This window comes from Pleurodeles waltl, chromosome 4_2 (assembly GCF_031143425.1).
Source record: "Pleurodeles waltl isolate 20211129_DDA chromosome 4_2, aPleWal1.hap1.20221129, whole genome shotgun sequence".
In the NCBI taxonomy this organism is placed as follows: domain Eukaryota; kingdom Metazoa; phylum Chordata; class Amphibia; order Caudata; family Salamandridae; genus Pleurodeles; species Pleurodeles waltl.
In genome coordinates, this window is record NC_090443.1 from 50,586,219 (window position 1) to 50,611,762 (window position 25,544).

The 25,544-nt window shown below is 43.4% G+C and overlaps 1 protein-coding gene across 3 annotated transcripts in view; it reads right to left on the reverse strand.

Annotated features, from left to right (window-relative positions):
- The window catches only part of SARNP (SAP domain containing ribonucleoprotein), a 432,317-nt gene that overhangs the window by 338,468 nt on the left and 68,305 nt on the right, over positions 1–25,544 (reverse strand). Inside the window, exon 1 of one of the 3 annotated variants that reach the window (XM_069230613.1) lies at positions 15,127–15,268. The exons of the other annotated variants lie outside the window; for them this stretch is intronic. Coding sequence (XP_069086714.1) covers positions 15,127–15,165 — 39 coding nt within the window. The 5' untranslated portion in view covers positions 15,166–15,268. Of the gene's footprint in view, positions 1–15,126; positions 15,269–25,544 lie in introns of those variants that run through there. 3 annotated transcript variants of the gene reach the window in all.

Sequence of the window (25,544 nt, forward strand, 5' to 3'; positions counted from 1 at the left end):
TAAAAAGTACTGACATTTCACAGCTTTAATTTACATTTTCAAAACTGGCTAGTTACTAAACATTTACAGCATTTTAAAATGTGTATAAAAGCAATATATGGAGAAAAGAAAGGTATTTCCACCATAGTGATTACTGGTAAATTCCCCACGACTACATGTATCACAACTACCCACGGAGTAGTTAAAGTTGCTGGGCCCTCTCAAGAGAAACTCAAATATGATTTATCAGCAAAAGTATATGAAGAACATTTCCAGAGTGTGACATTCTTCCATTACTTCAAATACAGCAAACCCACTGCACACACTGAAATAATTTCAAAAGTAATCTTTCCAGTTAATTTAGGCATAAATATTGCAATCATCTAAATGCTTATGTAAGAAAACGGGCTATAGACACAGTTGATCAGAAATCCCTGGATCATCCAAATTTATCTCATTGCGTAAAGTTTGTGCACTATATCAGATGAGAGTTTAGGAGGAGACATAGCAGATCAACCAAGCTCAGGCATATCTATACCACATAGCTAAAGGTCTTTCTTTCTCTAGCCCACATAACCTGTGTTCTTACAAGCCCAAACAACCTTCAGGGAGCAGTGAATTAATCATGATATGCTTAAACTGGAACAACATAAAGCCTGCTTGAGCACCTGGGTTTACTGGAACCATTGAAAACCTCAGAGATCTTAGAGCCTTATAAACTTTTAAATGTGAATGTATTTTCACCTTGGCTAAATGTGTCCTGAGCCGGCTCAAAACAGATTTTATTTACAGTTAACTTTTTTTACCCTAATAGCAAATTCTGTATCGGCCTGTGTACTTTATATTTGTTCACTAAGGCTGCTGCTCATTTATAATACCTATGAGGCAATGCTTTACAGTTAAATCATCCCACAATAACTGAGGTGATCCAGGCACGGAGTGCCCTATAAAAATGCTCTAGATGCTTAGCCCGCTAGAAAACCAACATCCACTGTTCTCAAGTATAATCGGAAAAATGGCTGTTGGGTTAAATGCCTGACATCAACATCACATTTAATCAAACTGAGGTTAGCATTTAGCATGTTACTGTATTCTGCCACTGCATATAGAAGGTGACTATACTTCTATTAAACAGTCAGGGGTGTGGAATTCCTATAGCCCCCAGGACATATGGTTTGGGGTCAAGGGCAACAAATTTTCACATTTATTTTGTCCTTGGGAGAAGTAGGCCCAACCCCCTGCAGCACCATCCCCTTGGCTGCCAGTTTACTGTACCACACTATGGGTCAGGGAAGGGCATTGTTTACATTAAAGGTAACATTTGTGTCCATATGTTAATGATGTTCAAACTTGTATGTATGGTTCATTAATGCAAAGCCTTTATTAATAATGCGAGCACCCGCTAAGGTCATATAGTAGGCTCAGATACCACTACTGATAGTAGTTGCAGTATAAAAATGTGTACACACGTTTGCAAAGTTGAACAATTTGAGGCCACGTATAATGCTCCCAGAATGCTTCGATTAGATGCAAATATTTGCAGAAGCTTAAAAGCAATATTGAGGATTCTTTGATATCAAAATGTTCATTAAAAATGCAATGAGAAAAAAAATGTATTGCTAAGCTGCTGTGAAATTTTAGGTACCATTTCTCTGAAGCATCATAAAAATGTGTTGATGCATGCTAGTATTTCTAAAAAAAAATATGTCCATAACAGAAAAATCAGTGTAACCAGTTTCAACAAGATTATGGGAAACATGAAAATAAACAAGCATTGTCAATGTCAGTGGGTTTAACATTGGTTGTCAGTCTTTTAATTTTGTCAATGCATGTCTTGTTTTAACATTGTTTTTGTAAAAACGCTATTGCCGTGGGAGCTGCTGGGCCCTCACTATAATAACAAACGTTTGCAAAAGCAAAAATATTATTTGGTCTCAAAAAGCACACATTGCCACAGTAGGTCCTGGTATTGAACAAATTTTCTTTGTGTGCCAATATACTCCTTGTAAAAGAGCACAGTGCTGTCACTCAAAGTGAAGCCAGCCAATAGACAGAGAGAGACAGACAGACAATTATAATTAAAAACAAAATGACTTGGTTAATTCCAGACATAATTAGAGGCCCAATTCTTAAAGGAAGTCACAAAAGTGCACCCATGGTACATGTCTTTGCATTAGTGTAGATTTACAACTCTGAGTTACCAAGAATTTACAGAAGTTGGCCAGGAAATGGTATTCCTAGAAAATATTTGTGAACTATATTTTAACGCAAGCAAATAAGTACACCTAGAATTGCTTATTTGAAAATCTGTTGAGAAAGTTCACTTTCCCTCCAATTACTTTTTTCCCCACTTGTCAGGAATACATGTCCAAGCTTTCTCAGTCTGAAAAACAATCAAGAGACTAGCTGGTAAAAACCCCTAAAACATGCAGGTTTGTAGGCTTGCACACTTAAAACGGCATTCCAAACCTGAAACTATTGCTTACAGCTACCTACAGCCTCAGTATGTACATCTGTGGACAGGTGGCAAAGTAAGGGATTTGCTTGTATTCAAACCCTACTACAGTATGAGCCCTGAAATATCAGAGAGGCTATTATCAGAGCCCTTATATAATGAGATTGCTGCCATGGTTTGCCGCACTACATTGCACCAAAGGGACAAGTGGATTTTGTTACAGGACAAGTAGAGTTACGAAGCAACCTGTCCCATGAACAATAGATATTTTATTAGATTCCACACCCCTGAACAGTGGATTTCGACTGAAGGACTCATGATGCTAGAACTGGAAACTAAATGTCAACAAGTTCAGGTTTTGAGTCTTTTCCCCCCCCCAAAAAAAGAAGAAAAGTTTGTTTTTGATTATTCGAAGCATCAATGTTAAGGGGAGGGGGGGGGGGAGGGGGGGTCAATTCCACAAAACAGGGCATACAATAGTAAAAACTCAGCTACTCATTTTAGTTTTTGAGAAATGCAGGACCAGCAGCTGGCTAGTCAAAGTAATATAACCTCAAGGATTGCTTAGGGAAATATCAGGTTACCAGATTCTGGAAGAAAAAAAATAATAAACAGAGATCTGGCCTCATAATAGACCCTGTGACAAAAAAACACAGAGCCTTAAACTATATTTGCGTTGTGAGTGGAAGCCAATGCAAGTTTTGGCACGCATTTCATTCACTGTCGAATTTTTGCAGATTGAAAACGAGTCTGACACCCACACTCAGAACTCTTTGCAATCTACAGAAAGGGACTAATGGGAGGGCAAGAGAGCAAGCACTGCCATAATCCAGTCTAGAAATGATGGCCGAATAACCAACTGGTACTTTCAAGAGGGGACAAAAGGAAGGATTTTCTTCAGCATTTTCATCGACCAAAAAAATAAAAAATAAAAAAATAAAGCAGTGGACACAAGATTAATTTGAGCTTTTAGAGTGAGACCTTTTCCAGTCCAAATCTTAAAGCTTTAATCTTGTTCAATGGAATCAGCATGGCTCCCAAAATCGAAGGCCAGAAGACAAGGAAGGATTTCAGTTTGAGCTATTAAGTCTTAAAAAGATAAAAACAAAGATGCAGTGCATTACATGGAGGATGACAGACAGGTGTCCTGTTTTGATAGCTTCGATTTGAAAAGGGGGTTTATTAAGTCTAAAAACAAAAATGGTGGGTGTTGTCAGCGTAAATGACTGCACTGAATGTTTTAATGTTGTATAAAAGCAAGATTTGAATACTGAACAGAATAGAATAAAGTGGAGGCCTATGGGGCAGTACAGCTCACCAGTAATGACTCTAAGCTATACTAGGGAAAGAGATTACTGTTTAATTCTTTCTAACAAAAAGGAGACAATCTGCGATTTGGCTGTTCCAGCTTAGACCCACCTGCTAAGTCTGCCTGACTAGAATAGAAGTCTTAACCAGATCAAAAGCAGTTGATAAGCCAAGTAGTTTGAGGCATGTGAAGAGATTTTAATTCAGGTTCAGATAGAGATCATTCAGTACAGCAAACATGGTGGTTTCTGATTCCGAACTAGGCCTGACACCCACCCAGGAATCTGGAGAGCCAAAAGTCAAGAACCTTTTTTCCTATCTTACTTACTAATGGTAATAGGACGACTGCTCCGTAAAAGTAGGTGTCTATAGTAATTGTTCAGCTACCAAACAACAGAAACATTTGCTAAAGATTTCTAAACAGCTGCAGCCTCTGAACATCTTCAGCTCACTTATAACCAACTGTGGTGTCGAATTCAATAATGAAGTGAAAGTCACACTGAGGCATCTGTATATTTTGACAACCCCGACGTTAAACGTTTTGCTTAACTAGCTAAAATTGTGTTATTTCCAAAAAAGCTTTAAAATGTTAGTTTGCGACAGACTTATTGTGAGACAGTTATCGCGAACAAAAGATGGTAAACAGCTCAATGATCGCTGCAGGTCATATATGGTCTCCTATAGAACAACTAAATTATTTGTATGTATCCAGGGCAAATGAGATCTGTAGTTCAGAGAGCGAAATATTAGCAGACCCAAAATGGAAAGGTAGGTCTGTTAAGAATAAACTGAAAAAAGCAGGTGCAAACAGAAAGCCATGATTGAGGCTGCTGCCCATAGTGGTTTTACCAGCACATGATTCATCCTTAAGTAAACACAGGTTCACCTACTTACCTATGTGGAACATTTGTAACAAGTTTTCATCTATACAAATACATTAAATAACTTTCCAAAGGCGGTGTTGACTAATGTGTTCAAACGCCATGGAATTTGTTTTAGCAATCTTTAAAAGAAAACTGGCCCCTTCAATCAACTATACATATGCCTCTAAAAGAAAGTTTAAAGAAATTTCTTGGGATTTATCAATCTCTGCGCCCAAATTCCTTAAGTCGGATAAAAAAAAAAAAATGTACTATTCTGAGTGGGTGACTACCAACATCAAGGAATAATCACAACCCTTGCCAGGGTGTACCCTAAAAGTCACTAAATCAACCTGACCTTAATCCCCTGGTAGCTATGGCATAGAAAAACATGTGAATTTAGGGCAATGTGTAAAGTATTCATGTAGTACTAAAATAGTCTAAATGCGATACAATAAAAAATCCCAAACCGAATTAGAAAAATAGAGTAAAAATTAATAAACAAAATCACAACAAAAATTTGAAAAATTTAATAAAAGGAACCAGAGATATTAAGTTTTACAGTTTTAGCTAGAAATTCTGCCAAAAAGCACAAAGCACCAATAGCTAGTCAATGCCCGCTGTAGACCAGGCTTTAGGATAAATTTGACCGGGATGGGGCGTGGATCGGATACACCAACCAGGTTCATCCTGAAAAGGTTTTATCTTCTGGTTTTAGTCCTTTAAGTCTCAATCTACCAAAGGAGTACATTTCGAAAGCCCCAGGACCTCAGTGGAGGTACTTAAAGACTCACTTGGAGCCAGGCAAAGGCCAACTGCAGGGTCCAATCCAGGTCCTGTTGCCACTGGACAGCTGGGTACTTTCAGGAAAAGGTCTTTTGTAGCTTTATTGTGTCCCTGTAATTTGAACAGATTGTCAGCCTTATGACCCTTGGAGCCTATTTCTTTGCCCTGGGTACAAGAGGCGCAGGTCCATTCCCTAGGGGCTACTCGCAGGTCTCAGACAGCGGGTCCAATCCTCTTCTGATCATCCGCAGGTCCAGGAAGTGTTCCAGGGTGGGTGCTTGGAGGTGCCACATTTATGTTTAACACTAATTATTGAGTGGATATTGCACATGGGCATGTCCTAACCAATGGGGTAAACTTTCCCGGGGCAAGCCCTACCTACTTTGGGCATTTTCAAGATGCAACATACTAAACTTGGGCTCTGAGGATTGGGTGCATAAAAGGGTAGTGTTCTATGGTAATCCTAGTGTACTCCCACATCCAACACCAAAATACAGTTAGGGGCAGCCACTGTACTCACAATAAACCAAGAGACAAATGCCTTGTTGGACAAATGCCGAGTTCTTCAGCAATCAGACCGTGGACACACAAGAACTGTCTTGGCATCCTGTTCACTCCCTTTCGAGTGTTATGTGAGGCTCAGCAGGCCTGCGTATTCTACCGAGCTCAGAGGAGTTGTCTCTGCCAATTCAAGTCCAGGCCTCGAAAAAGCATTTAAAAAAGCTACTATAGCTGCAGGTCAAGTAACCTGAATAATCTACTCAACCATAACTGTAATGTACTTGACCCATAAACGGGTCTCAAATTGTGTGATCCTAGCCAAATATTTTAGTTTACAGAGACACCTTTTGCCTTATTCTCACATTATTCTCACATAAGAGTGTACCTTCAAATATGTGAGCTCAGCATTTCTGCTGTACAAAAAAAAACTTTGATTAAAAAGACTAAATGTTTGCTCCATGTATAAAAAGAATCTAGCCCACATACAAGGCACACATGATCCATTACTTGCATTTTAGTTTACTAATAGCATTGCTACCAGGGGAGGAGGGTTTATGCCGAAACATTCAATCAATAAATATATAACTAAAGCGCGATGTGGTCGCACACTGTCATTTCCAGACAGAAAATCTCCAAGACATGTTCAAAAACCTTCCAAATAACTTGCAGCTTTACTAATAACACTATATAATGTATTAACAAATCTGTGAAAATTGGGTTTCAGAAAACACACTTGTTCTTTGCACATCACGCAGTAAAGTGTTCTGATTTGTTTTCATCCTATTAAAACATTTTTTTCATCACACAGTACAAACAAGCTTTCACAACTACTGAAATATATTTTTAGGTGTTTGTACAGTTGACTTAGCTATTTAACCCCTTAGCTGCTGGGCCTTTCCCCCCCCAGTGCTGAGCCCTTTTTTGGCTATTTGGGGTAGTTCGCGCTTAGGGCTTCATAACTTTTTGTCCACATAAGCTAACCACGCCAAATTTGCGTCCTTTTTTTCCAACATCCTAGGGATTCTAATGGTACCCAGAGTTGGTGGTTTCCCCTGGAGGAGACCAAGAAAATAGCCAAAATACAGTGAAAATTTTGTTTTTTCCAAAAAAATGGGAAAAAAGGGCTGCCGAAGAAGGCTTGTGGTTTTTTCCCTGAAAATGCCATCAACCAAGGGTTTCTGGTGCTGAAATCACTATCTTCCCACCTTTCAGGAACGGGCAGACTTGAATCAGAAAACCGAATTTTTCAACACAAATTTGGCATTTTACTGGGACATACCCCATTTCTACTATATTTGGTGCTTTCAGCCTCCTTCCAGTTAGTGACAGGAATGGGTGTGAAACCAATGCTGGATCCCGGAATGCTAAACATTTCTGAAAACTAGACAAAATTCTGAATTCAGCAAGGGGTCATTTGTGTAGATCCTACAAGGTTTTCCTACAGAAAATAACAGCTGAAATAAAAAAATATTGAAATTGAGCTGAAAACAACAGCCATTTTTCTTTATGTTTTACTCTGTAACTTTTTCCTGCGATGTCAGATTTCTGAAAGCAATATACCGTTTTGTCTGCTGGACTCTTCTGGTTGCGGGGATATAAAGGGCTTGTAGGTTCATCAAGAACCCTAGGTACCCAGAGCCAATAAATAAGCTGCACCCTGCAGTTGGTTTTCATTCTATACTGGGTATACAGCAATTCATTTGCTGAAATATGAAGAGTGAAAAAGAGGTATCAAGAAAACCTTTGCATTTCCAAAATGGGATCAAGATAAGGTTTTGAGGAGCAGTGGTTATTTGCACATCGCTGAATTCCGAGGTGCCCATACTAGCATGTGAATTGCAGGGCATTTCTCAAATAGACGTCTTTTTTACACACTCTCTTATATTTGGAAGGAAAAAATGTAGAGAAAGATAAGGGGCAATAACACTTGTTTTGCTATTCTGTGTTCCCCCAAGTCTCCGGATAAAAATGATACCTCACTTGTGTGGGTAGGCCTAGTGCCCGCGACAGGAAATGCCCCAAAACACAACATGGACACATCCTATTTTTTTTATAGAGAAAACAGCTGTTTTTTCCAAAGTGCCTACCTGTAGATTTTGGCCTCTAGCTCAGCCGGCACATAGGGAAACCTACCAAACCTGTGCATTTCTGAAAACTAGAGACCTAGGGGAATCCAAGGAGGGGTGACTTGCGGGGCTCGGACCAGGTTCTGTTACCCAGAATCCTTTGCAAACCTCAAAAAGTGGCTAAAAAAACAAGTTTTCCTCACATTTCGGTGACAGAAAGTTCTGGAATCTGAGAGGAGCCACAAATTTCCTTCCACCCGGCGTTCCCCCAAGTCTCCCGATAAAAATGATACCTCACTTGTGTGGGTAGGCCTAGCGCCCGCGACAGGAAATGCCCCAAAGCGCAACGTGGACACATCAAAATTTTTGGAAGAAAACAGAGGTGTTTTTTGAGAAGTGCCTACCTGTAGATTTTGGCCTCTAGCTCAGCCGGCACCTAGGGAAACCTACCAAACCTGTGCATTTCTGAAAACTAGAGACCTAGGGCAATCCAAGGAGGGGTGACTCGCGGGGCTCGGACCAGGTTCTGTTACCCAGAATCCTTTGCAAACCTCAAAAAGTGGCTAAAAAAACAAGTTTTCCTCACATTTCGGTGACAGAAAGTTCTGGAATCTGAGAGGAGCCACAAATTTCCTTCCACCCGGCGTTCCCCCAAGTCTCCCGATAAAAATGATACCTCACTTGTGTGGGTAGGCCTAGCGCCCGCGACAGGAAATGCCCCAAAGCGCAACGTGGACACATCAAAATTTTTGGAAGAAAACAGAGGTGTTTTTTGAGAAGTGCCTACCTGTAGATTTTGGCCTCTAGCTCAGCCGGCACCTAGGGAAACCTACCAAACCTGTGCATTTCTGAAAACTAGAGACCTAGGGCAATCCAAGGAGGGGTGACTCGCGGGGCTCGGACCAGGTTCTGTTACCCAGAATCCTTTGCAAACCTCAAAAAGTGGCTAAAAAAACAAGTTTTCCTCAGATTTCGGTGACAGAAAGTTCTGGAATCTGAGAGGAGCCACAAATTTCCTTCCACCCGGCGTTCCCCCAAGTCTCCCGATAAAAATGATACCTCACTTGTGTGGGTAGGCCTAGCGCCCGCGACAGGAAACGCCCCAAAGCGCAACGTGGACACATCAAAATTTTTGGAAGAAAACAGAGGTGTTTTTTGAGAAGTGCCTACCTGTAGATTTTGGCCTCTAGCTCAGCCGGCACCTAGGGAAACCTACCAAACCTGTGCATTTCTGAAAACTAGAGACCTAGGGCAATCCAAGGAGGGGTGACTCGCGGGGCTCGGACCAGGTTCTGTTACCCAGAATCCTTTGCAAACCTCAAAAAGTGGCTAAAAAAACAAGTTTTCCTCAGATTTCGGTGACAGAAAGTTCTGGAATCTGAGAGGAGTCACAAATTTCCTTCCACCCGGCGTTCCCCCAAGTCTCCCGATAAAAATGATACCTCACTTGTGTGGGTAGGCCTAGCGCCCGCGACAGGAAACGCCCCAAAGCGCAACGTGGACACATCAAAATTTTTGGAAGAAAACAGAGGTGTTTTTTGAGAAGTGCCTACCTGTAGATTTTGGCCTCTAGCTCAGCCGGCACCTAGGGAAACCTACCAAACCTGTGCATTTCTGAAAACTAGAGACCTAGGGCAATACAAGGAGGGGTGACTCGTGGGGCTCGGACCAGGTTCTGTTACCCACAATCCTTTGCAAACCTCAAAAAGTGGCTAAAAAAACAAGTTTTCCTCACATTTCGGTGACAGAAAGTTCTGGAATCTGAGAGGAGCCACAAATTTTCTTCCACCCGGCGTTCCCCCAAGTCTCCCAAAAAAAATGATACCTCACTTGTGTGGGTAGGCCTAGCGCCCGCGACAGGAAACGCCCCAAAGCGCAACGTGGACACATCCAAATTTTTGGAAGAAAACAGAGGTGTTTTTTGAGAAGTGCCTACCTGTAGATTTTGGCCTCTAGCTCAGCCGGCACATAGGGAAACCTACCAAACCTGTGCATTTCTGAAAACTAGAGACCTAGGGGAATCCAAGGAGGGGTGACTTGCGGGGCTCGGACCAGGTTCTGTTACCCAGAATCCTTTGCAAACCTCAAAAAGTGGCCAAAAAAACAAGTTTTCCTCACATTTCGGTGACAGAAAGTTCTGGAATCTGAGAGGAGCCACAAATTTCCTTCCACCCGGCGTTCCCCTAAGTCTCCCGATAAAAATGATACCTCACTTGTGTGGGTAGGCCTAGCGCCCGCGACAGGAAATGCCCCAAAACAGAACGTGGACACATCACATTTTTTCATAGAAAACAGTGCCTACCTGTGGATTTTGGCCTCTAGCTCAGCCGGCACCTGGGGAAACCTAGCAAACCAGCACATTTTTGTAAACTAGAAACCCAGGGGAATCCAAGATGAGGTGACTTGTGGGGCTCGGACCAGGTTCTGTTACCCAGAATCCTTTGCAAACCTCAAAATGTGGCTAAAATACCACGTTTTCCACACATTTCGGTGACAGAAAGTTCTGGAATCTGAGGGGAGCCACAAATTTCCTTCCACCCAGCGTTCCCCCAAGTCTCCCGATAAATATGATACCTCACTTGTGTGGTTAGGCCTGGTGCCTGCGACAGGAATAGATCACACAACGGTCAATGTTGGTCCTTACGTGAGGCAGCTGTTGACCCTGGGGTGATCCATTCCTGACACAGGCACTAGGTGTAGGCACTCAAGTGGGGTAGTGTTTTTATCAGGACAGGTGAGGAGTCACTGGGTGGTAGGAATGTTGTGGATCCCAGCATATTCCTGTAGTTTGTGTGACAGAAATGCGAGAAAAATAGAGTTTTTTCTCAACATTTCAGCTTTGCAGGGTATTCTGGGTAAGAAAACTTTGGGGAATCCACACAAGTCACACCTCTGTGGACTCCCCCGAATGTCTAGTTTCCAGAAATGTTTGGGTTTAGTGTGTTTCTCTATATGGCCGCCGAATCCAGGACCAAAAACACAGGTGCCTGCCTTACAAAACCAGTTTGTTTTGCCATAGACAATTTTGATGTCTCCACAATATGATTTGGGTGGTGGAATTTGGGGCTGAACTAAATTGGTGAGCTCCCAAGAGAGCACTCTCTCTCTGCTTGCCGCCGCATTCACCTGCTCTCTGGGTTGGCCTAACCCACTATTACCCAGTTGCACGAACAGCTTGCGAAGGGACAGCAGGACTGTCCTCATCACCTCCCTCATAATGTACTGGAAGAGGAGTTTTCGAATGGGACTCCTCTGACTGAAAAATCACTCCCAGAGTCTGCGCCATTGTCCTATCCCTCAGATGCTGTCTCAGTATCTGATGTCTCAGTCTCTGATCCTATGTCAGAGCGGTCCTCTATAACCCGAGTGCAGGCAGCAGTCATCCATCAAGATGCCATCTCTGCTATTGGCTAAACTGTTGCTCTAAAACACTAGCCTACGTAGACAGTCACAAAATCGATGGTGTGTGTGAGATACGTGCAACAGTAGAGGCCACCTTACCTGCGCTTCTTCCCTCAATCAGCACGTACTTTCAAGACACTCAAAAAACACCTTGTCACATACCATTCGTCACAGTCTTTAGCACCTCCTGCGCCCAGTCCAACAATCATTATTGGTGCTCCCACTCCCTCCTCCTCGGATTCCCTCATTACCACCCAGCAAAAGTGCCCTTCATCTCTCCATAGACTTTACTAATGTACTCAGCTATTTACATAAAATACAGATGTGCTCTTTGCAGTAGGCATATAAACCTTCTGCGCTTCTTTATGGCACTAAAACTGCCACTAGACAAGTCGGACCCTTTTCCCCCCAGGGAAACCACACACATATTGACAAAAGTGATGTATATATGACAGCCAACCACCTGAAACTCAACTCAAGCAAAACCGAAATAATCCTCTTTGGCCCTCACCAAAAAAACCTGGGACCCCCCATGGTGGCCCACCACGCTAGGCCCTGCACCCACCCCCGCCAACTACGCACGCAACCTCAGCATCATCCTAGACTCCTCCCTCTCTATGACCCAACAAATCAACGCTCTTACCTCCTCATGCTTCAACAAACTCCGTATACTGAAAAACATTAAAATGGATCCCCACAGAGACCAGAAAAACTGTCACTCACGCACTCATCAGCAGCAGGCTTGATTACAGAAACGCCCTCTACGCCGGCACCACTCTAAAACTCAAGTGCAAACTACACGCATCCAGAACTCAGCAGCACGACTCATCCTCGACCTCCACCGACACGAACACATCTCTCCACACCTCAAATCCCTCCACTGGCTCCCCATTGACAAAAGGATCACCTTCAAGATCCTCATCCTCACACACAAATCACTCCACAACACAGGCCCTGCCTACCTCAACGAGAGTCACCTTCCACACCCCCACACGAAACGTCCGTTCAGCTGACCTCTCTCTCGCCTCTGACCCCCGCATCAAACACACCACCACCGGGGGCAGATCCTTCTCCTACATTGCACCCAAAACATGGAACGCACTCACAACTCACATTCGCAAGACCCAAAACCTACTTCTTTTCAGGAAGGGCCTCAAAACCTGGCTTTTTGAACAGTGAACCTCCTAGCCCCTTTCCCTCCCCCCCGTCCCCCCCCAGCGCCTTGAGACCCTCACAGGTGAGTAGCGCGCTTTATAAATCTCTTTGATACAGATCTACCTATATATATATATATAAATATATATCTACATAGATATATCTATAGATATATCCATGTACCTAGATATATCTATCTACATAGATATAGATATATACATATATTTTTTTTTTAGTTGTTGTATGGTTTCCTTGGGGGCCCACGGGCGACCCCCTGTCATTTCATTTTTATTTTTATTTTTATTTTTTTTTGAAAAAAAAAAAAATCCCCTGGGGGCGCGATCGCGCCCCCCCCCCCCTCCCCAGGGGGCACCTACCTTTTTATTTTTTTAGGAAAATTATGCCGGGGGGGGGGGGGGGGGGCGGCCCGTTTTCCGGGGGGGGGCTGCCCCCCAAAAGTGAAATCCCTGGTGTCTAGTGGGGTTTCCTGGCCCCCGATCGCAGCTGTGCTGCGATCGGGGGCCAGGAAACCGTTTCAGAAGGCCTCATAAGAAAGGGGAGACTCTCCCCTTTCTTACGAGGCCTTCTGAAACTGTTTCTGGCCCCCGATCGCAGCACTGCGATCGGGGGCCAGAAACAGTTTCAGAAGGCCTCGTAAGAAAGGGGAGAGTCTCCCCTTTCTTACGAGGCCTTTTCAAAATGTTTCCTGACCCCCCCGATCGCAGCACAGCTGCGATCGGGGGAGCCAGGAAACCTGAAAGTGTTTCCTGGCCCCCGATCGCAGCACAGCTGCGACCGGGGGCCAGGAAACACTTTCAGGAAGGCGATCGGGGGCCAGGAAACACTTTCAGGAAGGCCTCGTAAGAAAGGGGAGACTCTCCCCTTTCTTACGAGGCCTTCCCGAACGTGAAAAAGGCCGTTTTCCCCATGAAAGCAGGAAGCGGCCGCAAGGCTGCTTCCTGCTTTCATGGGGAAAACACCTTTGCAACGCGTCACAAAGGGGCGGGTGGGGGGCGGGGGGAGACACGGTAGCTTCCGTGTCTCCCGGGGGGGGGGGGGGAAAATAAAAAAAAAATCCTCGGGTGCGACGCACCCGAGGATTTATTAATGCCCTTCCTGGTGTCGGCCACTGGTCGTGACCCGCACCAGGGAGGGTGTGTGGGCGTCGGCCAGTGGCCGACGCCCGCATTTAAGAGGTTAAATGTTGTGTTAGGTACAAACTGACAAAATCCTGAAACTCTGCAGTCGGAAGTAAAATTAATTGTAAGACAAATTGACTTTTGACCTCTGCCTCTAAACACAGAGCAAATGTGACAAGAACAAGATTTAAAGCCCTCCTTCACTTTCTGACTGAATAGGGCACCTATTTGTTGTCAACTACCGGAAGGGGCGAGTAGGTCCTAAAAATAACTCGACCTGATAAAATATGACTCTATACAGGGAAAGTATAATTTTCTATGCCTGAAGTCAGCCACTTGGCCCATCTAGAGATATTTTAAACCTATTTAAAAGCTAACCAGCAGATTATACCAATTAACCTTTTTCCTTAAGGTTTATTTTTGAAAATTTGACTCCAGTACTAAATTGACTTTTGAATAAACATTAAAAATAGCTGTTTGATTATTTTTGGAGCCCGTACCATTTCCAAGAAACAGTCTTAGTCATTAATATTGCTTCCTGTGTTTTTCTAAGGACCAGCCAACCTTACTACAGTGAAAATAGCTTTGAACTGCAAATCACTGTAAGGATATGTTGACGTCACATTTCTACATGTCCTACTTTTAAATAGCATGCACTCTGTCTTGTGGGCTACAAGGCCTTCATGGGGTGACTTAAAAATCTTCATTTAAAGTTTTAATGTGTCAAAAGGGTTTTGAAAAGTCACTGATCATGTTTAGCACTGTTACAGTAAGGCAACAACTGTAGTCCTGGAGTTAAGGTTTAACTGCCACTATAGATGGCACCATAGGTGCTTCAGCCCACTGGCAGCATTAAACTTCCAGGATACGGGCACATTATGTACCATATACTCGAGACTTAGACAAGTTAAATATACCAATTATAAGTACCTAAATTCGACTATGTTTAAAAGGGGCGATTGGGCACTTCACTACTGGTTATCAGGGGTAAATGCACAGAGCTACAAAGCTACCAACAATATAGGGTCTACGAATTTTTTTTAAAAGCCTGACATGACCATGAAGAAAAGGCTTATTTCATACATCTGAGATGCTTGCTAGCTTCACAGTCAACGGCTGTTCCCTTCTCTATGTGCACCATGAGGCTCAAGGTGCTTTCTTTGCGTGTAAAAACTGGATTCACCAAAGAAATAACTTCGGCCAATAATAAAAAAAAAGTGTGATCCACCACAATAGGCTAGACGTGCAATAAACAGGTAGAGTTCATAAAAGACACAAGACCATGTTATTCTGAGGTCACTGCTCACACGTTTTGGAGCTGAGGTGGTTTTAGCTTGAGAAACAATTATGACGCGCTTCGAAGATACCCGCCCTTAATTCCGTGCCGTTTCCGTCAGTGCGAACCCGCGCCTTCCCGCGCAGCTCAGTCTGCTAGGATCCAGACTAAGTATTTTTGGACAGCACAGAGCGCTCACCTTGGGCTTCTGCATTTCCGCACTTCCCCCATACCGCATTTCTCAACGGTTCGAGGCGCTGCGCAGCTTGTGTTTCTAGACGCAGCGACGGTTTGTTGCTGCACTCGCGCACCACGACTGAAAACCGCGGATCCCGACGGACGTTACTATCGAAGAGTATCCACAAGGGGGCGCTAAAGACCAACAAGTGGAAGACTTATAGAAGGCTAATAGCCCATGATTCTTCTGTCTGTGGTTTGTGACTCTGCCAGCATACTTTGATTACACAAAAATAAACGGCCAGGTTTTGCGGAAGGTCACAGCTGCCATAAAATATATATTTAAAAAGCATACCTGTCTTTTTTCAAACCGAAGACTTTTGACACACAGCTATGATGGGAAACAATACACCGCCATCCAGGGCACGTAACCCATATGGCAACTTATAATTCATTCACTACTTGCACAATGATACGGGTTCGCCATCAAGTAAGACCAAATAAGCTTCTTAGCTATCAAGGGGATTCCATTAGTACAACAGCCTTCATCACACCCTAGGCAGAAAGGCGCATTGCTCGGTAACTTACCTCCTCACCCGCTGTTTCGAGACTTCCCCACTGCCATCAACCTGGTCTAGACAATTGCATGTTGTGGAAATATTCCAAGACGCAGTCATGTATAGATTGGCAGAAAGGTTTCTCGAGCAGAGATGCGAGCAGGTCTCCAATTTTCACTCCGTTAGCCCCAAAGCTGGAGGCTCTCAATCTCCTTCTCACCACACTGTCATTCTGATACCTTTCCAACTGTTACCATATGCTGGTTGGCAGACAGAAGGGGATATAATTGGATGTGTGAGATATATATATTCGTTGAAAAAACAAAGGTCAGAGGGAAGTTATAGTTAAATTGACATTTTACTTGTACAACACCATACAAATTCACCAATTATAGTTATACTTATCTGAAGAAACTAACTTTAGGCAACAAGTGATAGTTTCTTAACAAATACAACTGTAACTGCTGAATTTCTATGGTTTTGTACGGTTAAAACCAACTTAACTCTAACGTCCCTGTAACCTTTGTTTTATTTCAGTGAAAATATATATAGATATATATGTGTGTGTGTGTGTGTGTATATATATACAGGGCTCAAAAAAATCAACTCGACCACTCGCTACGGCAGGTCATAATTGATCAGGTCGAGGATTTTTAGGACTTACACACCCCTTCTGGCGAGTTGACAAAGAACATGTGTTCTGTTCAGTCAGAAAGTGGAGGAGCAATAAAAGATGCATTTAAATCTTGTTCTTATGTTACATTTGCTCTGTGTTCACAGACAGAGGTCAAAAGTAAGTTTATCTTAAAATTAATTTTCCTTATGACTGCAGAGTTCCAGGACTTTGAAAGGTGAACTGTGTGACTTGCTTTTTAAAGTGTCAAATAAAAGGATACAGGGTGTCAGGCTTTTCATAGGATACTTTACGTGTTGCTGTGCAAAGGGTATATTTTCTGAAACCCAGATTGTTAATACAAAATATAGTTTTATCAGTAAAGCTGCAAGTTAGTGGAAAGGTTTTTGGACATTTCTTGGAAATATGCTGTATGTAAATGACAGTATGCTACCACATTACGGTTTAGTAACACATTTATTATAAGTGAGCATTTAAATAAAGTGAGAAACACTCCTATCATGATAGCAATGCTGTTAGTGAACTAAGAGCAAGTCATGGGTCATGTGTCCCTATATGTCAGCTAGATTCTTGTGATACAGGCAGCAAACCTTAGACTACTTAATCAAATAAGAGGTTTTTTTGTACAGCAGAAATGCTGAGCTCACATATTTGATGGTGCAATCATATGTGAGAATCAAGAAAAAGGAGACTATAAACTATTTGCCTAGGATCACATAATTTGAGGGTCAAGTACATTACAGTTAGGTCGAGTAGATTATTTAAGTTACTTGACCTGCAGGTCTAGTAACATTTTTATGATTTTACGAGGCCTGATTGATATATATATATATATATTTTCCAACATACGCTCTCCGCAGAAGCCTAATCCTTGCAGGGCGGCCACGGCGTTGTGGGGACAGAGACCCCACTTCGAATCCGAACAACTTTCTCCAAACAGAGATACGCCGTTTCACATGATTGCAGCCAAAGGAGGCACTTTATTCCCCAATATCAAACAATACATCAAGCTTTCTTTTCCTGACGCGTTTCGGCTGTTTCATACAAGCCTTAATCATAGGTACTTGATTGGTCAAAATTTGAAAATAACCACGTGGTAGCAAAGGCCACCCTTTTATACTTTGGCCTTAAAGTTACAAGGTCCCATTATCAATCTCCAAAAACGCATTTCCAAAGTGCAATACTTTCATGTTTACAAAGTGAATATCCATTTTGCATTTTTTCAAAGCCACTGTGTATGTAAATGTTCATTTCTACCATTGCCGAAACCGAAACATACATCCTTTTACGATAAATTTCCACAAACCCCACTGACATTAATACATTAATTCATTAATACTTCATATTTTCAAGGACGTGTTCAAATTACATGGTGCTACATTAATCAGCTTTCCTATTTTATATATATATATATATATATATATATATATATATATATATATATATATATATATATATATCAGCAACAAATTTATTTTATGACAGCTGCACTCTTAGGAGGTCAAAAGGAGTAAGTTTATTAAACTCAACACATTTCGGCTGACTAGCAGCCTTGGTCACGAGAAGCCCCTGTCATGCACAGGTATGTGATCAATAATTTGATTTGGCCACGGGAAGTCTGTGACAGTGTCCCGTGGATCCCATCCACCAGGACACTGTTTCCCTGCCCAACCTCTAGGTGAGTCTTCTGAGTTCCCACTTGGCAGGAGCAGAAAGGCTCCCTCGGGGTGGGAGCACAAATGTTGTGCCCTACCCACACCCTCCTTAAGCCGCAAACAAAGGAAGAAAGAGGAACCTTGGCACACATAAGGAACCTAGGCATGCTAGAATACCGGAACGTGACTGGCGATGGACCAGGGCAAAGGAAGCAAGAACAAAGTGGCAACTAAGTAAATGAGAGAAATAGGTCTTTGAGGACACCAAAACAATGGGTGACTCCTTCAGGGAGGGTAGAGGATGCCACAAACGCAATGCATGGAAACCGAGAAGATCCAGAGTCATCCATATCAGGCATCATGGCTGCGATACAGTGAGTAAAACAGAGGCTAGAACCCAAAATAGATTGTCACTGTTGAAGTTAATCTGCTCAGATCCTATTTAAAGGAAAATAACAAAGTCACCGACAAAAAATAGAACTTAACCTTGATACAGATGGAAACCAAGGTGGTGTAAGCAGCGGTAGCCAGACTCCCAAAAGGAAAATGTGATAACACAAGCAAAACTGGAGGGATCCAGAGGGAATAATATTACAGAGGTGGAAATTCCAGACCAGGCGGAAGGCCCCCCCAATCTTGAATTATCCCTTGAAGATTTTATACTTCACACCCTCAAACCAAAAGGACTCCTTAAATTCTTCTCAATTAAGGGAGCTCACAGGACCTCAATCCCACTACCAAGACTAGGTGCCCTGCCACACCTGATCACTTCATGCATCTACAGTATTTTGGGCCAAGATGCCATCCTCCAAGCAGCAAAGTAACATGGCCAACTACATTAGGAGTCAACAACAAAAGGTACACTGTTCCTGACTGTAGGGTGAACAATGAAAGTTTAGGAGCTAGAACCCTCACACACCCAAGAGGGTGTCATGCTTCATCATCGGGAAGCTCCTCGTCAGACCGGCCGGTGCAATGTCTGACGGGCTCCCCTTTCGGGGGCTCTTTGCCGGAGATCTTTTATGGTATGTGGTGGCTGCCGTTGAAGTTGTGGAGGTCAGACACTATAACTGGCAGGAGAGTGAACGGAATTTAAGATTGATTAGAAACCCCTAAACTTATTCTGTTTAATATCTATCCAGAGGCGTTACGATCAAGATTAAAAACACTATTAAGTGGAATCTGAGAATAATGCTCGACCACTTAAGAAAAGCCTAGAGTACTGGGAAATTGTCACCTCCCCCTAGGATCTGGTCAACATGTTTCGCGTAATATTGGTCGTGAAAGATCCTCTAACGCTTCATCAGGACCTACATCAAACTAGACTTCTCCTGGCTATATACCAAAAAAAGAAAGAAACACTATCTAATTATGTGTATGGAAGGTACATAGCAGTCACTTACATTCATGTGAACTGTCTCGTCAGTAGTCTGAAACAAAAAAGGTCACCCTAGAAAACAAAAACATATAATACACACAAAACTGAGAGCACGGTTATTTAGCCTACACCCCCAATGTGAATCTGTGCAAAAAATGTGGTGTCAAAAATAAAAGAAACACACACAACATTTGCTTACCCGCCCTCTTCGTGTAGGGGGCCCCTTAGGGAGTAGCACGGTCCAGCCTATAGCTTCTGGTAGGAGTAACGAGTTGTTAGTACAAGAAAAATTATATAAATAAGTCAACCATAAGAGGGGGACGAAATCTGCAGTAGAAAAAACCTTTGCAACAAAAGGTGTTGTCATTGAAATAAGTTAATATACTGTGCAATGTTAAATTACATCATTCTAACATCATCATAGTTACTAAATCTCATATCTGTAACAAAGCCATATGTAAATTCCTTTAGTTTTTCACGAATATCTGGTGGGGCAACTGAATCAATAAGTTAATGGTAATAGTCTGAATCAAAGGGTATTCCGTCCATCATTTCGGATAGAGCAGTCTCACTCTGACAAAAATTGATTGTTTTTGTTCTAAAAGTACAGAGCTAGTCTTTATCGAGCGCTATCCTCGAAATAAATACGAGCCTACGTTGAAACAACGCGGAAGCAACTAGCTTCTAAACCGCGTTTATAATGTGCCGACCGAACATCGGCTCTCCACTTCCAGGGTGAGCACGCCGACGGGTAGGTGTCTCAAATTGAAGACGCCGTTAGCAAAGTAAGTGTGGGGGGGTTTTTATTTCGAGGATAGCGCTCGATAAAGACTAGCTCTGTACTTTTAGAACAAAAACAATCAATTTTTGTCAGAGTGAGACTGCTCTATCCGAAATGATGGACGGAATACCCTTTGATTCAGACTATTACCATTAACTTATTGATTCAGTTGCCCCACCAGATATTCGTGAAAAACTAAAGGAATTTACATATGGCTTTGTTACAGATATGAGATTTAGTAACTATGATGATGTTAGAATGATGTAATTTAACATTGCACAGTATATTAACTTATTTCAATGACAACACCTTTTGTTGCAAAGGTTTTTTCTACTGCAGATTTCGTCCCCCTCTTATGGTTGACTTATTTATATAATTTTTCTTGTACTAACAACTCGTTACTCCTACCAGAAGCTATAGGCTGGACCGTGCTACTCCCTAAGGGGCCCCCTACACGAAGAGGGCGGGTAAGCAAATGTTGTGTGTGTTTCTTTTATTTTTGACACCACATTTTTTGCACAGATTCACATTGGGGGTGTAGGCTAAATAACCGTGCTCTCAGTTTTGTGTGTATTATATGTTTTTGTTTTCTAGGGTGACCTTTTTTGTTTCAGACTACTGACGAGACAGTTCACATGAATGTAAGTGACTGCTATGTACCTTCCATACACATAATTAGATAGTGTTTCTTTCTTTTTTTGGTATATAGCCAGGAGAAGTCTAGTTTGATGTAGGTCCTGATGAAGCGTTAGAGGATCTTTCACGACCAATATTACGCGAAACATGTTGACCAGATCCTAGGGGGAGGTGACAATTTCCCAGTACTCTAGGCTTTTCTTAAGTGGTCGAGCATTATTCTCAGATTCCACTTAATAGTGTTTTTAATCTTGATCGTAACCCCTCTGGATAGATATTAAACAGAATAAGTTTAGGGGTTTCTAATCAATCTTAAATTCCGTTCACTCTCCTGCCAGTTATAGTGTCTGACCTCCACAACTTCAACGGCAGCCACCACATACCATAAAAGATCTCCGGCAAAGAGCCCCCGAAAGGGGAGCCCGTCAGACATTGCACCGGCCGGTCTGACGAGGAGCTTCCCGATGATGAAGCATGACACCCTCTTGGGTGTGTGAGGGTTCTAGCTCCTAAACTTTCATTGTTCACCCTACAGTCAGGAACAGTGTACCTTTTGTTGTTGATTACATGTATAGGGAGCATGTACACTGGACCTTTAATGCTCCCGATCCCTCTCTTTGTTGACAACTACATTAGGAGAACATAGATACAAAACTTCAGGGAAGTAAAAAGAGCTCTCCATGAAAGAGACATCAAGTATATGATGGTATTCCCAGCCCAGCTACATGTCAATTAACAGTAACATTTTTAACTTTCAGATCCCGTGGAAGCCTAAGAGTGGATCGAGGGATGGAGACTGGCAGTGAGGAGGAGAGCAATGGCACAACAGAGCAGGCTAAGCCCACCCCCGTGTCAGGGAAGATGAATGGATTTGGTGGGACAACACTGATAAGTTCTAGAAACAAATACACCATCACCCCCACCAGCTGGCCCATGATGAATGGGTGAATGATGCTGAATACTCATTAAGGACGGGAGTGTGTGGAGTCCAGGCAAAAGGTAGTACCTGAGCGTGGCCACAAGGCAGTCCATACAGTATATTAACAAAGGGTATGCAGTTTCTTAATGGTAAAGACCTGTTGAGCTATCAGAGATCATTGCCTCTGCTGATAGCCACCACATTTTTAATTAGACAAGTAGACTTACTGATCATTTTTTTTTTTTTTAGGACAACTCAGTCTATTTTATCACGCTCCTTGTCACGCAAGTATATTTCACTACACCAATCTACACGAGCGGCCCTACACCTCACTTCACTTAAGGCATTGGTACAAAAGAGCTTCGATAAAGTGCCCCCTCATGGGGGCATTGAAGCTCCGGCTTGATGAGGAGCACACCCTGTGAGGAGATATGACACCATCTGGGTGTGTAAGGGCTCCTGTTCCTAAGGAAACTATCCCCCCCCCTCCGATTCCGTGATTGCTAAGGTACCAGATTCTCCTTTCTTTACCCTTAAGGAACTGCATAACTTTTTATAGAAGCACACATGCTGGACCTACATTCACCCCTGGTACGCCCTTCTTTGTGAAAGGCAGTCCACAAGGTAATTACACAGGCAAAAGGATTTTACAGGTTGCAAACAATAGCAGAGGAAGGGCTGATTGATGGCGGAGGAGCAAAAAATAAATTGCTAAGATTAAGATTGCTCTTTAACATGTTGAGAGGGGGCATGGGGAAAGAAAGGCACTCTGCCAGTTGGGGTTGCAGGCACAGGCAGTTAGAAACCTATAATGCAGAGACACAGGAAAGGGGTAGTTATAGTTAACTCTACCTACAGAATGTCACCTCAGTCACCTAATACCAGAGACCTAGCCCTCCTAGAAGTAGGGTCCAGCAATTCTGAGAGAGGAAGGGGCTGGGATTGGAGCCAGTCTAGGACCCATACGAAACCACTCAAACAAAATGGGCCAACACACCTAGACAGTCTAACCCGGAACGTTAATGGTAGAGGGAAGCAAGTTCAGAAGAGGTGAGGTGTTTGAATACATAAAAAGAGATGGGCCCAATAGAGTCATGATCCAGGAAACACATCTCAATGGGATCAGCTGCAGAGCATGTGCAGGTAACTCAGGCAGATATGCTGCATTTACAGTGCTTTGGAAGGGGACTACCCTGAACCTTTGTTCGGTGTATCTTCCTCACAAACTCCAATCCAGAGCACTGAACGCAAACGGTGTCCTGGGGCTGAGGATGCCAGACAGCATCTTGGATGGAGACCTTAACCTCATAGTAATGGACACTCTAGATAAGAGACATACAATGAGGATAAAGATGGTAGCTTCCAGGCAGTGAGATTTCAAGTGCAAGGGATCTCAGATGCTCTGGGTAGAGGGAGAGGAATCAGGATGTGAAAAGCTGGCAATTGGACACAGTACTTAAAGGACAGAAGGCTTACAGGGCAAGCTGCAAGCAGCATTTTAAAGGACATACTTACTGCAGTCCCTTCAGGCTTATGCAGGTAGGAAGCCTTTAAAATAGTCCTTAGGAGGCAGGTAATCTTGCTGACATCAGGTGAAAAAAGAAAAAAGGAAACAAGCTGATGCTCAAGGCAGAAATCGTTAAGACCCAAGACCGAAGACTTAACATTCAGGGAGGAAGAAATGGGTCACAACAGGACTATAATACAACAAGAATAAAGGAACTTGTTGGTGACGGATGGCGGAGGCGGTTCCCGTCATGCCCCGCGCCTGAGACTGATGGAGCAGTAGAATGGGGCAGGACGCGCTGTAGGATTAGCCCCGCAGTATTGACAGCGGCACTGCTCTTCCCCTCTCCTGCGGCTGGCGAGCAATATACAGAGGTTGGGAGGCTTGAGGGAGCCCTACCGGGCGCCGAGCAACAAGCAAAGGATACAGAGAAAAAAAAAGGCACGCCGGATCGGTTGTACCGGAGTTCTGACTCTCCCCTCCTTCCTCTTGATACAGGAATCGTCCTGTGGACTGGGGGACCGGGTCGCTTAGGCCCCTGAGGTGCTGGGCTCAGGAAAATGCCGGCAGAAGAAAGGAGCTGAGCATGGCTCCTTCGGGGGTAAGGTTGTGAAGGTTCTTCCCCCCTACGGTCATAAAGGAGGCGGTGGGGAAAACGATATGAGGCAAGTCCTTTCATAATTCTATTTATTGCATATTGAGGGGAGGTTTCTCTATCCCTTTAAAAAAAAAAAAGAAATACGGTGTTAACGTGCTTTGTGGCTGGTGGGGGTAGAGTGAGAGAGCTTCCCCTGGAAATGGTGAATTAGTTTTGGCCCTGAACTCCAATTAAGGCTTAAAAAAAACAAAATTAAGGGAAAAACCTCCAGCAATCCTTAAGAGTTCACCAGTGACTTTTAGCCAGAAAGACTTTCAATTGGCCATAGGGGCACCAAGGTAGATGGCCTATATTTGTGGTCACGGGTTGTGACTCCCTGGTTCCTCATTTTATCTTTGTTCATCTTGGCCTTCCGGTCCTGGTTTTGAGCCACCAAATGTGCCATCAAATGTGCCTTTGTTGTCTTGGTTATCTCTACAATGAAACGCATGGAGCAAGATACAGGGTCAATCTCGAGCAATGGGTAAACCCCAGAGAAGTCTTAAATCTAAGACCCAGTCTCCAGCCGCAGGAAGGCACAGGCAAAGTTTTAACCAACGAGATCTGACAGACTCTTTTAGAGAATCCCCTCCGACTGTGAACCTTCCACTCTCCTCTTCAGGTCCAATCTCCACGCCTGAGCTTAATATCCGACAGCACCTCGAATCGCCGGCTGAGGGTTCACTACGACCAAAGGAGCCATGCCTTCAACAACCGTCTCAACCTCCTTCTACCCTCCTGACAGGAGTAGGCTCTGAGTTCTCCTCTGTATCTCCTCTTCCGACGACTTCAGGTGAGCTCCCCCTGAATCGCCCTTTAACTCCTCCTCAACTTAATCCGGAACTACTGCAGAGGCCTGCATACCCCTTATTCGTAACTTCAAATAGTAATGTTAAAGGCGCACTGATCTCTAGTGTGGGGGTGGCAAAGGAAGGAGGGGAGGGGAAGAGAGCTCTCCTGAGCGGAGGAATCCAACTAAGTATAGGTGACCCCTTGCCCGTGGCTCCAGATCCGGTCCCAGAAGGGTTGTGTGTAGAAGCCTCCGTGGCATTTGGAGTCAAGGACAAAACTAATGCTGAATCACAACTCCTTGGATCCTCTCCTTACCCTTTAAATCCATCCTATACAGCAGGGGGAACCAAGGCCCCCCTCAACGATGGAGGATTTAATGGGCCAGATTCTAGGGGAACTTGGTGCTATAAAACTCTCCCAGGAAGAGGCCCGTAGAGAGACGAAAGAACAGTTCACTCAATTAAATACCCATCTAACTCTCCTTACCTCTCGAGTCTCACAAGTGGAACAAAGGGTCTCAGACTTGGAGGACATTGAGATTCGTAGAGAATCGACAATGTCTCGGATTCAATCTGAGTTGGAAGATCTGCAGTTTAAACTTGATGAAGCAGGACCCGGCGTTCTAACCTCAGATTCGTAGGGGTCCCAGAGGGGTTGGAAACAGCTTCATCGGTGTCAAGCATAGTCTCAGAACTTATCCATAAAACTGTCCTCCTGGAAAGGGCGCGATTGGGAGGGGATCTCACTATTATGCGGGCTCATAGGGTGCCTTTCACCCGTCCTGCCAATTCCAAATACCCACGCACCATGCTGGTTAATTTTGGAGATTTTCGAATCAAGGAGCAAATTCTCTCCCATGCTAGGAAAGTAAGAGAGTTCAGGACAGACGACCAGTTTACTTTCCGTATTTTCTCTGACATGTCAGCGGCGGCAGCAGCACATCG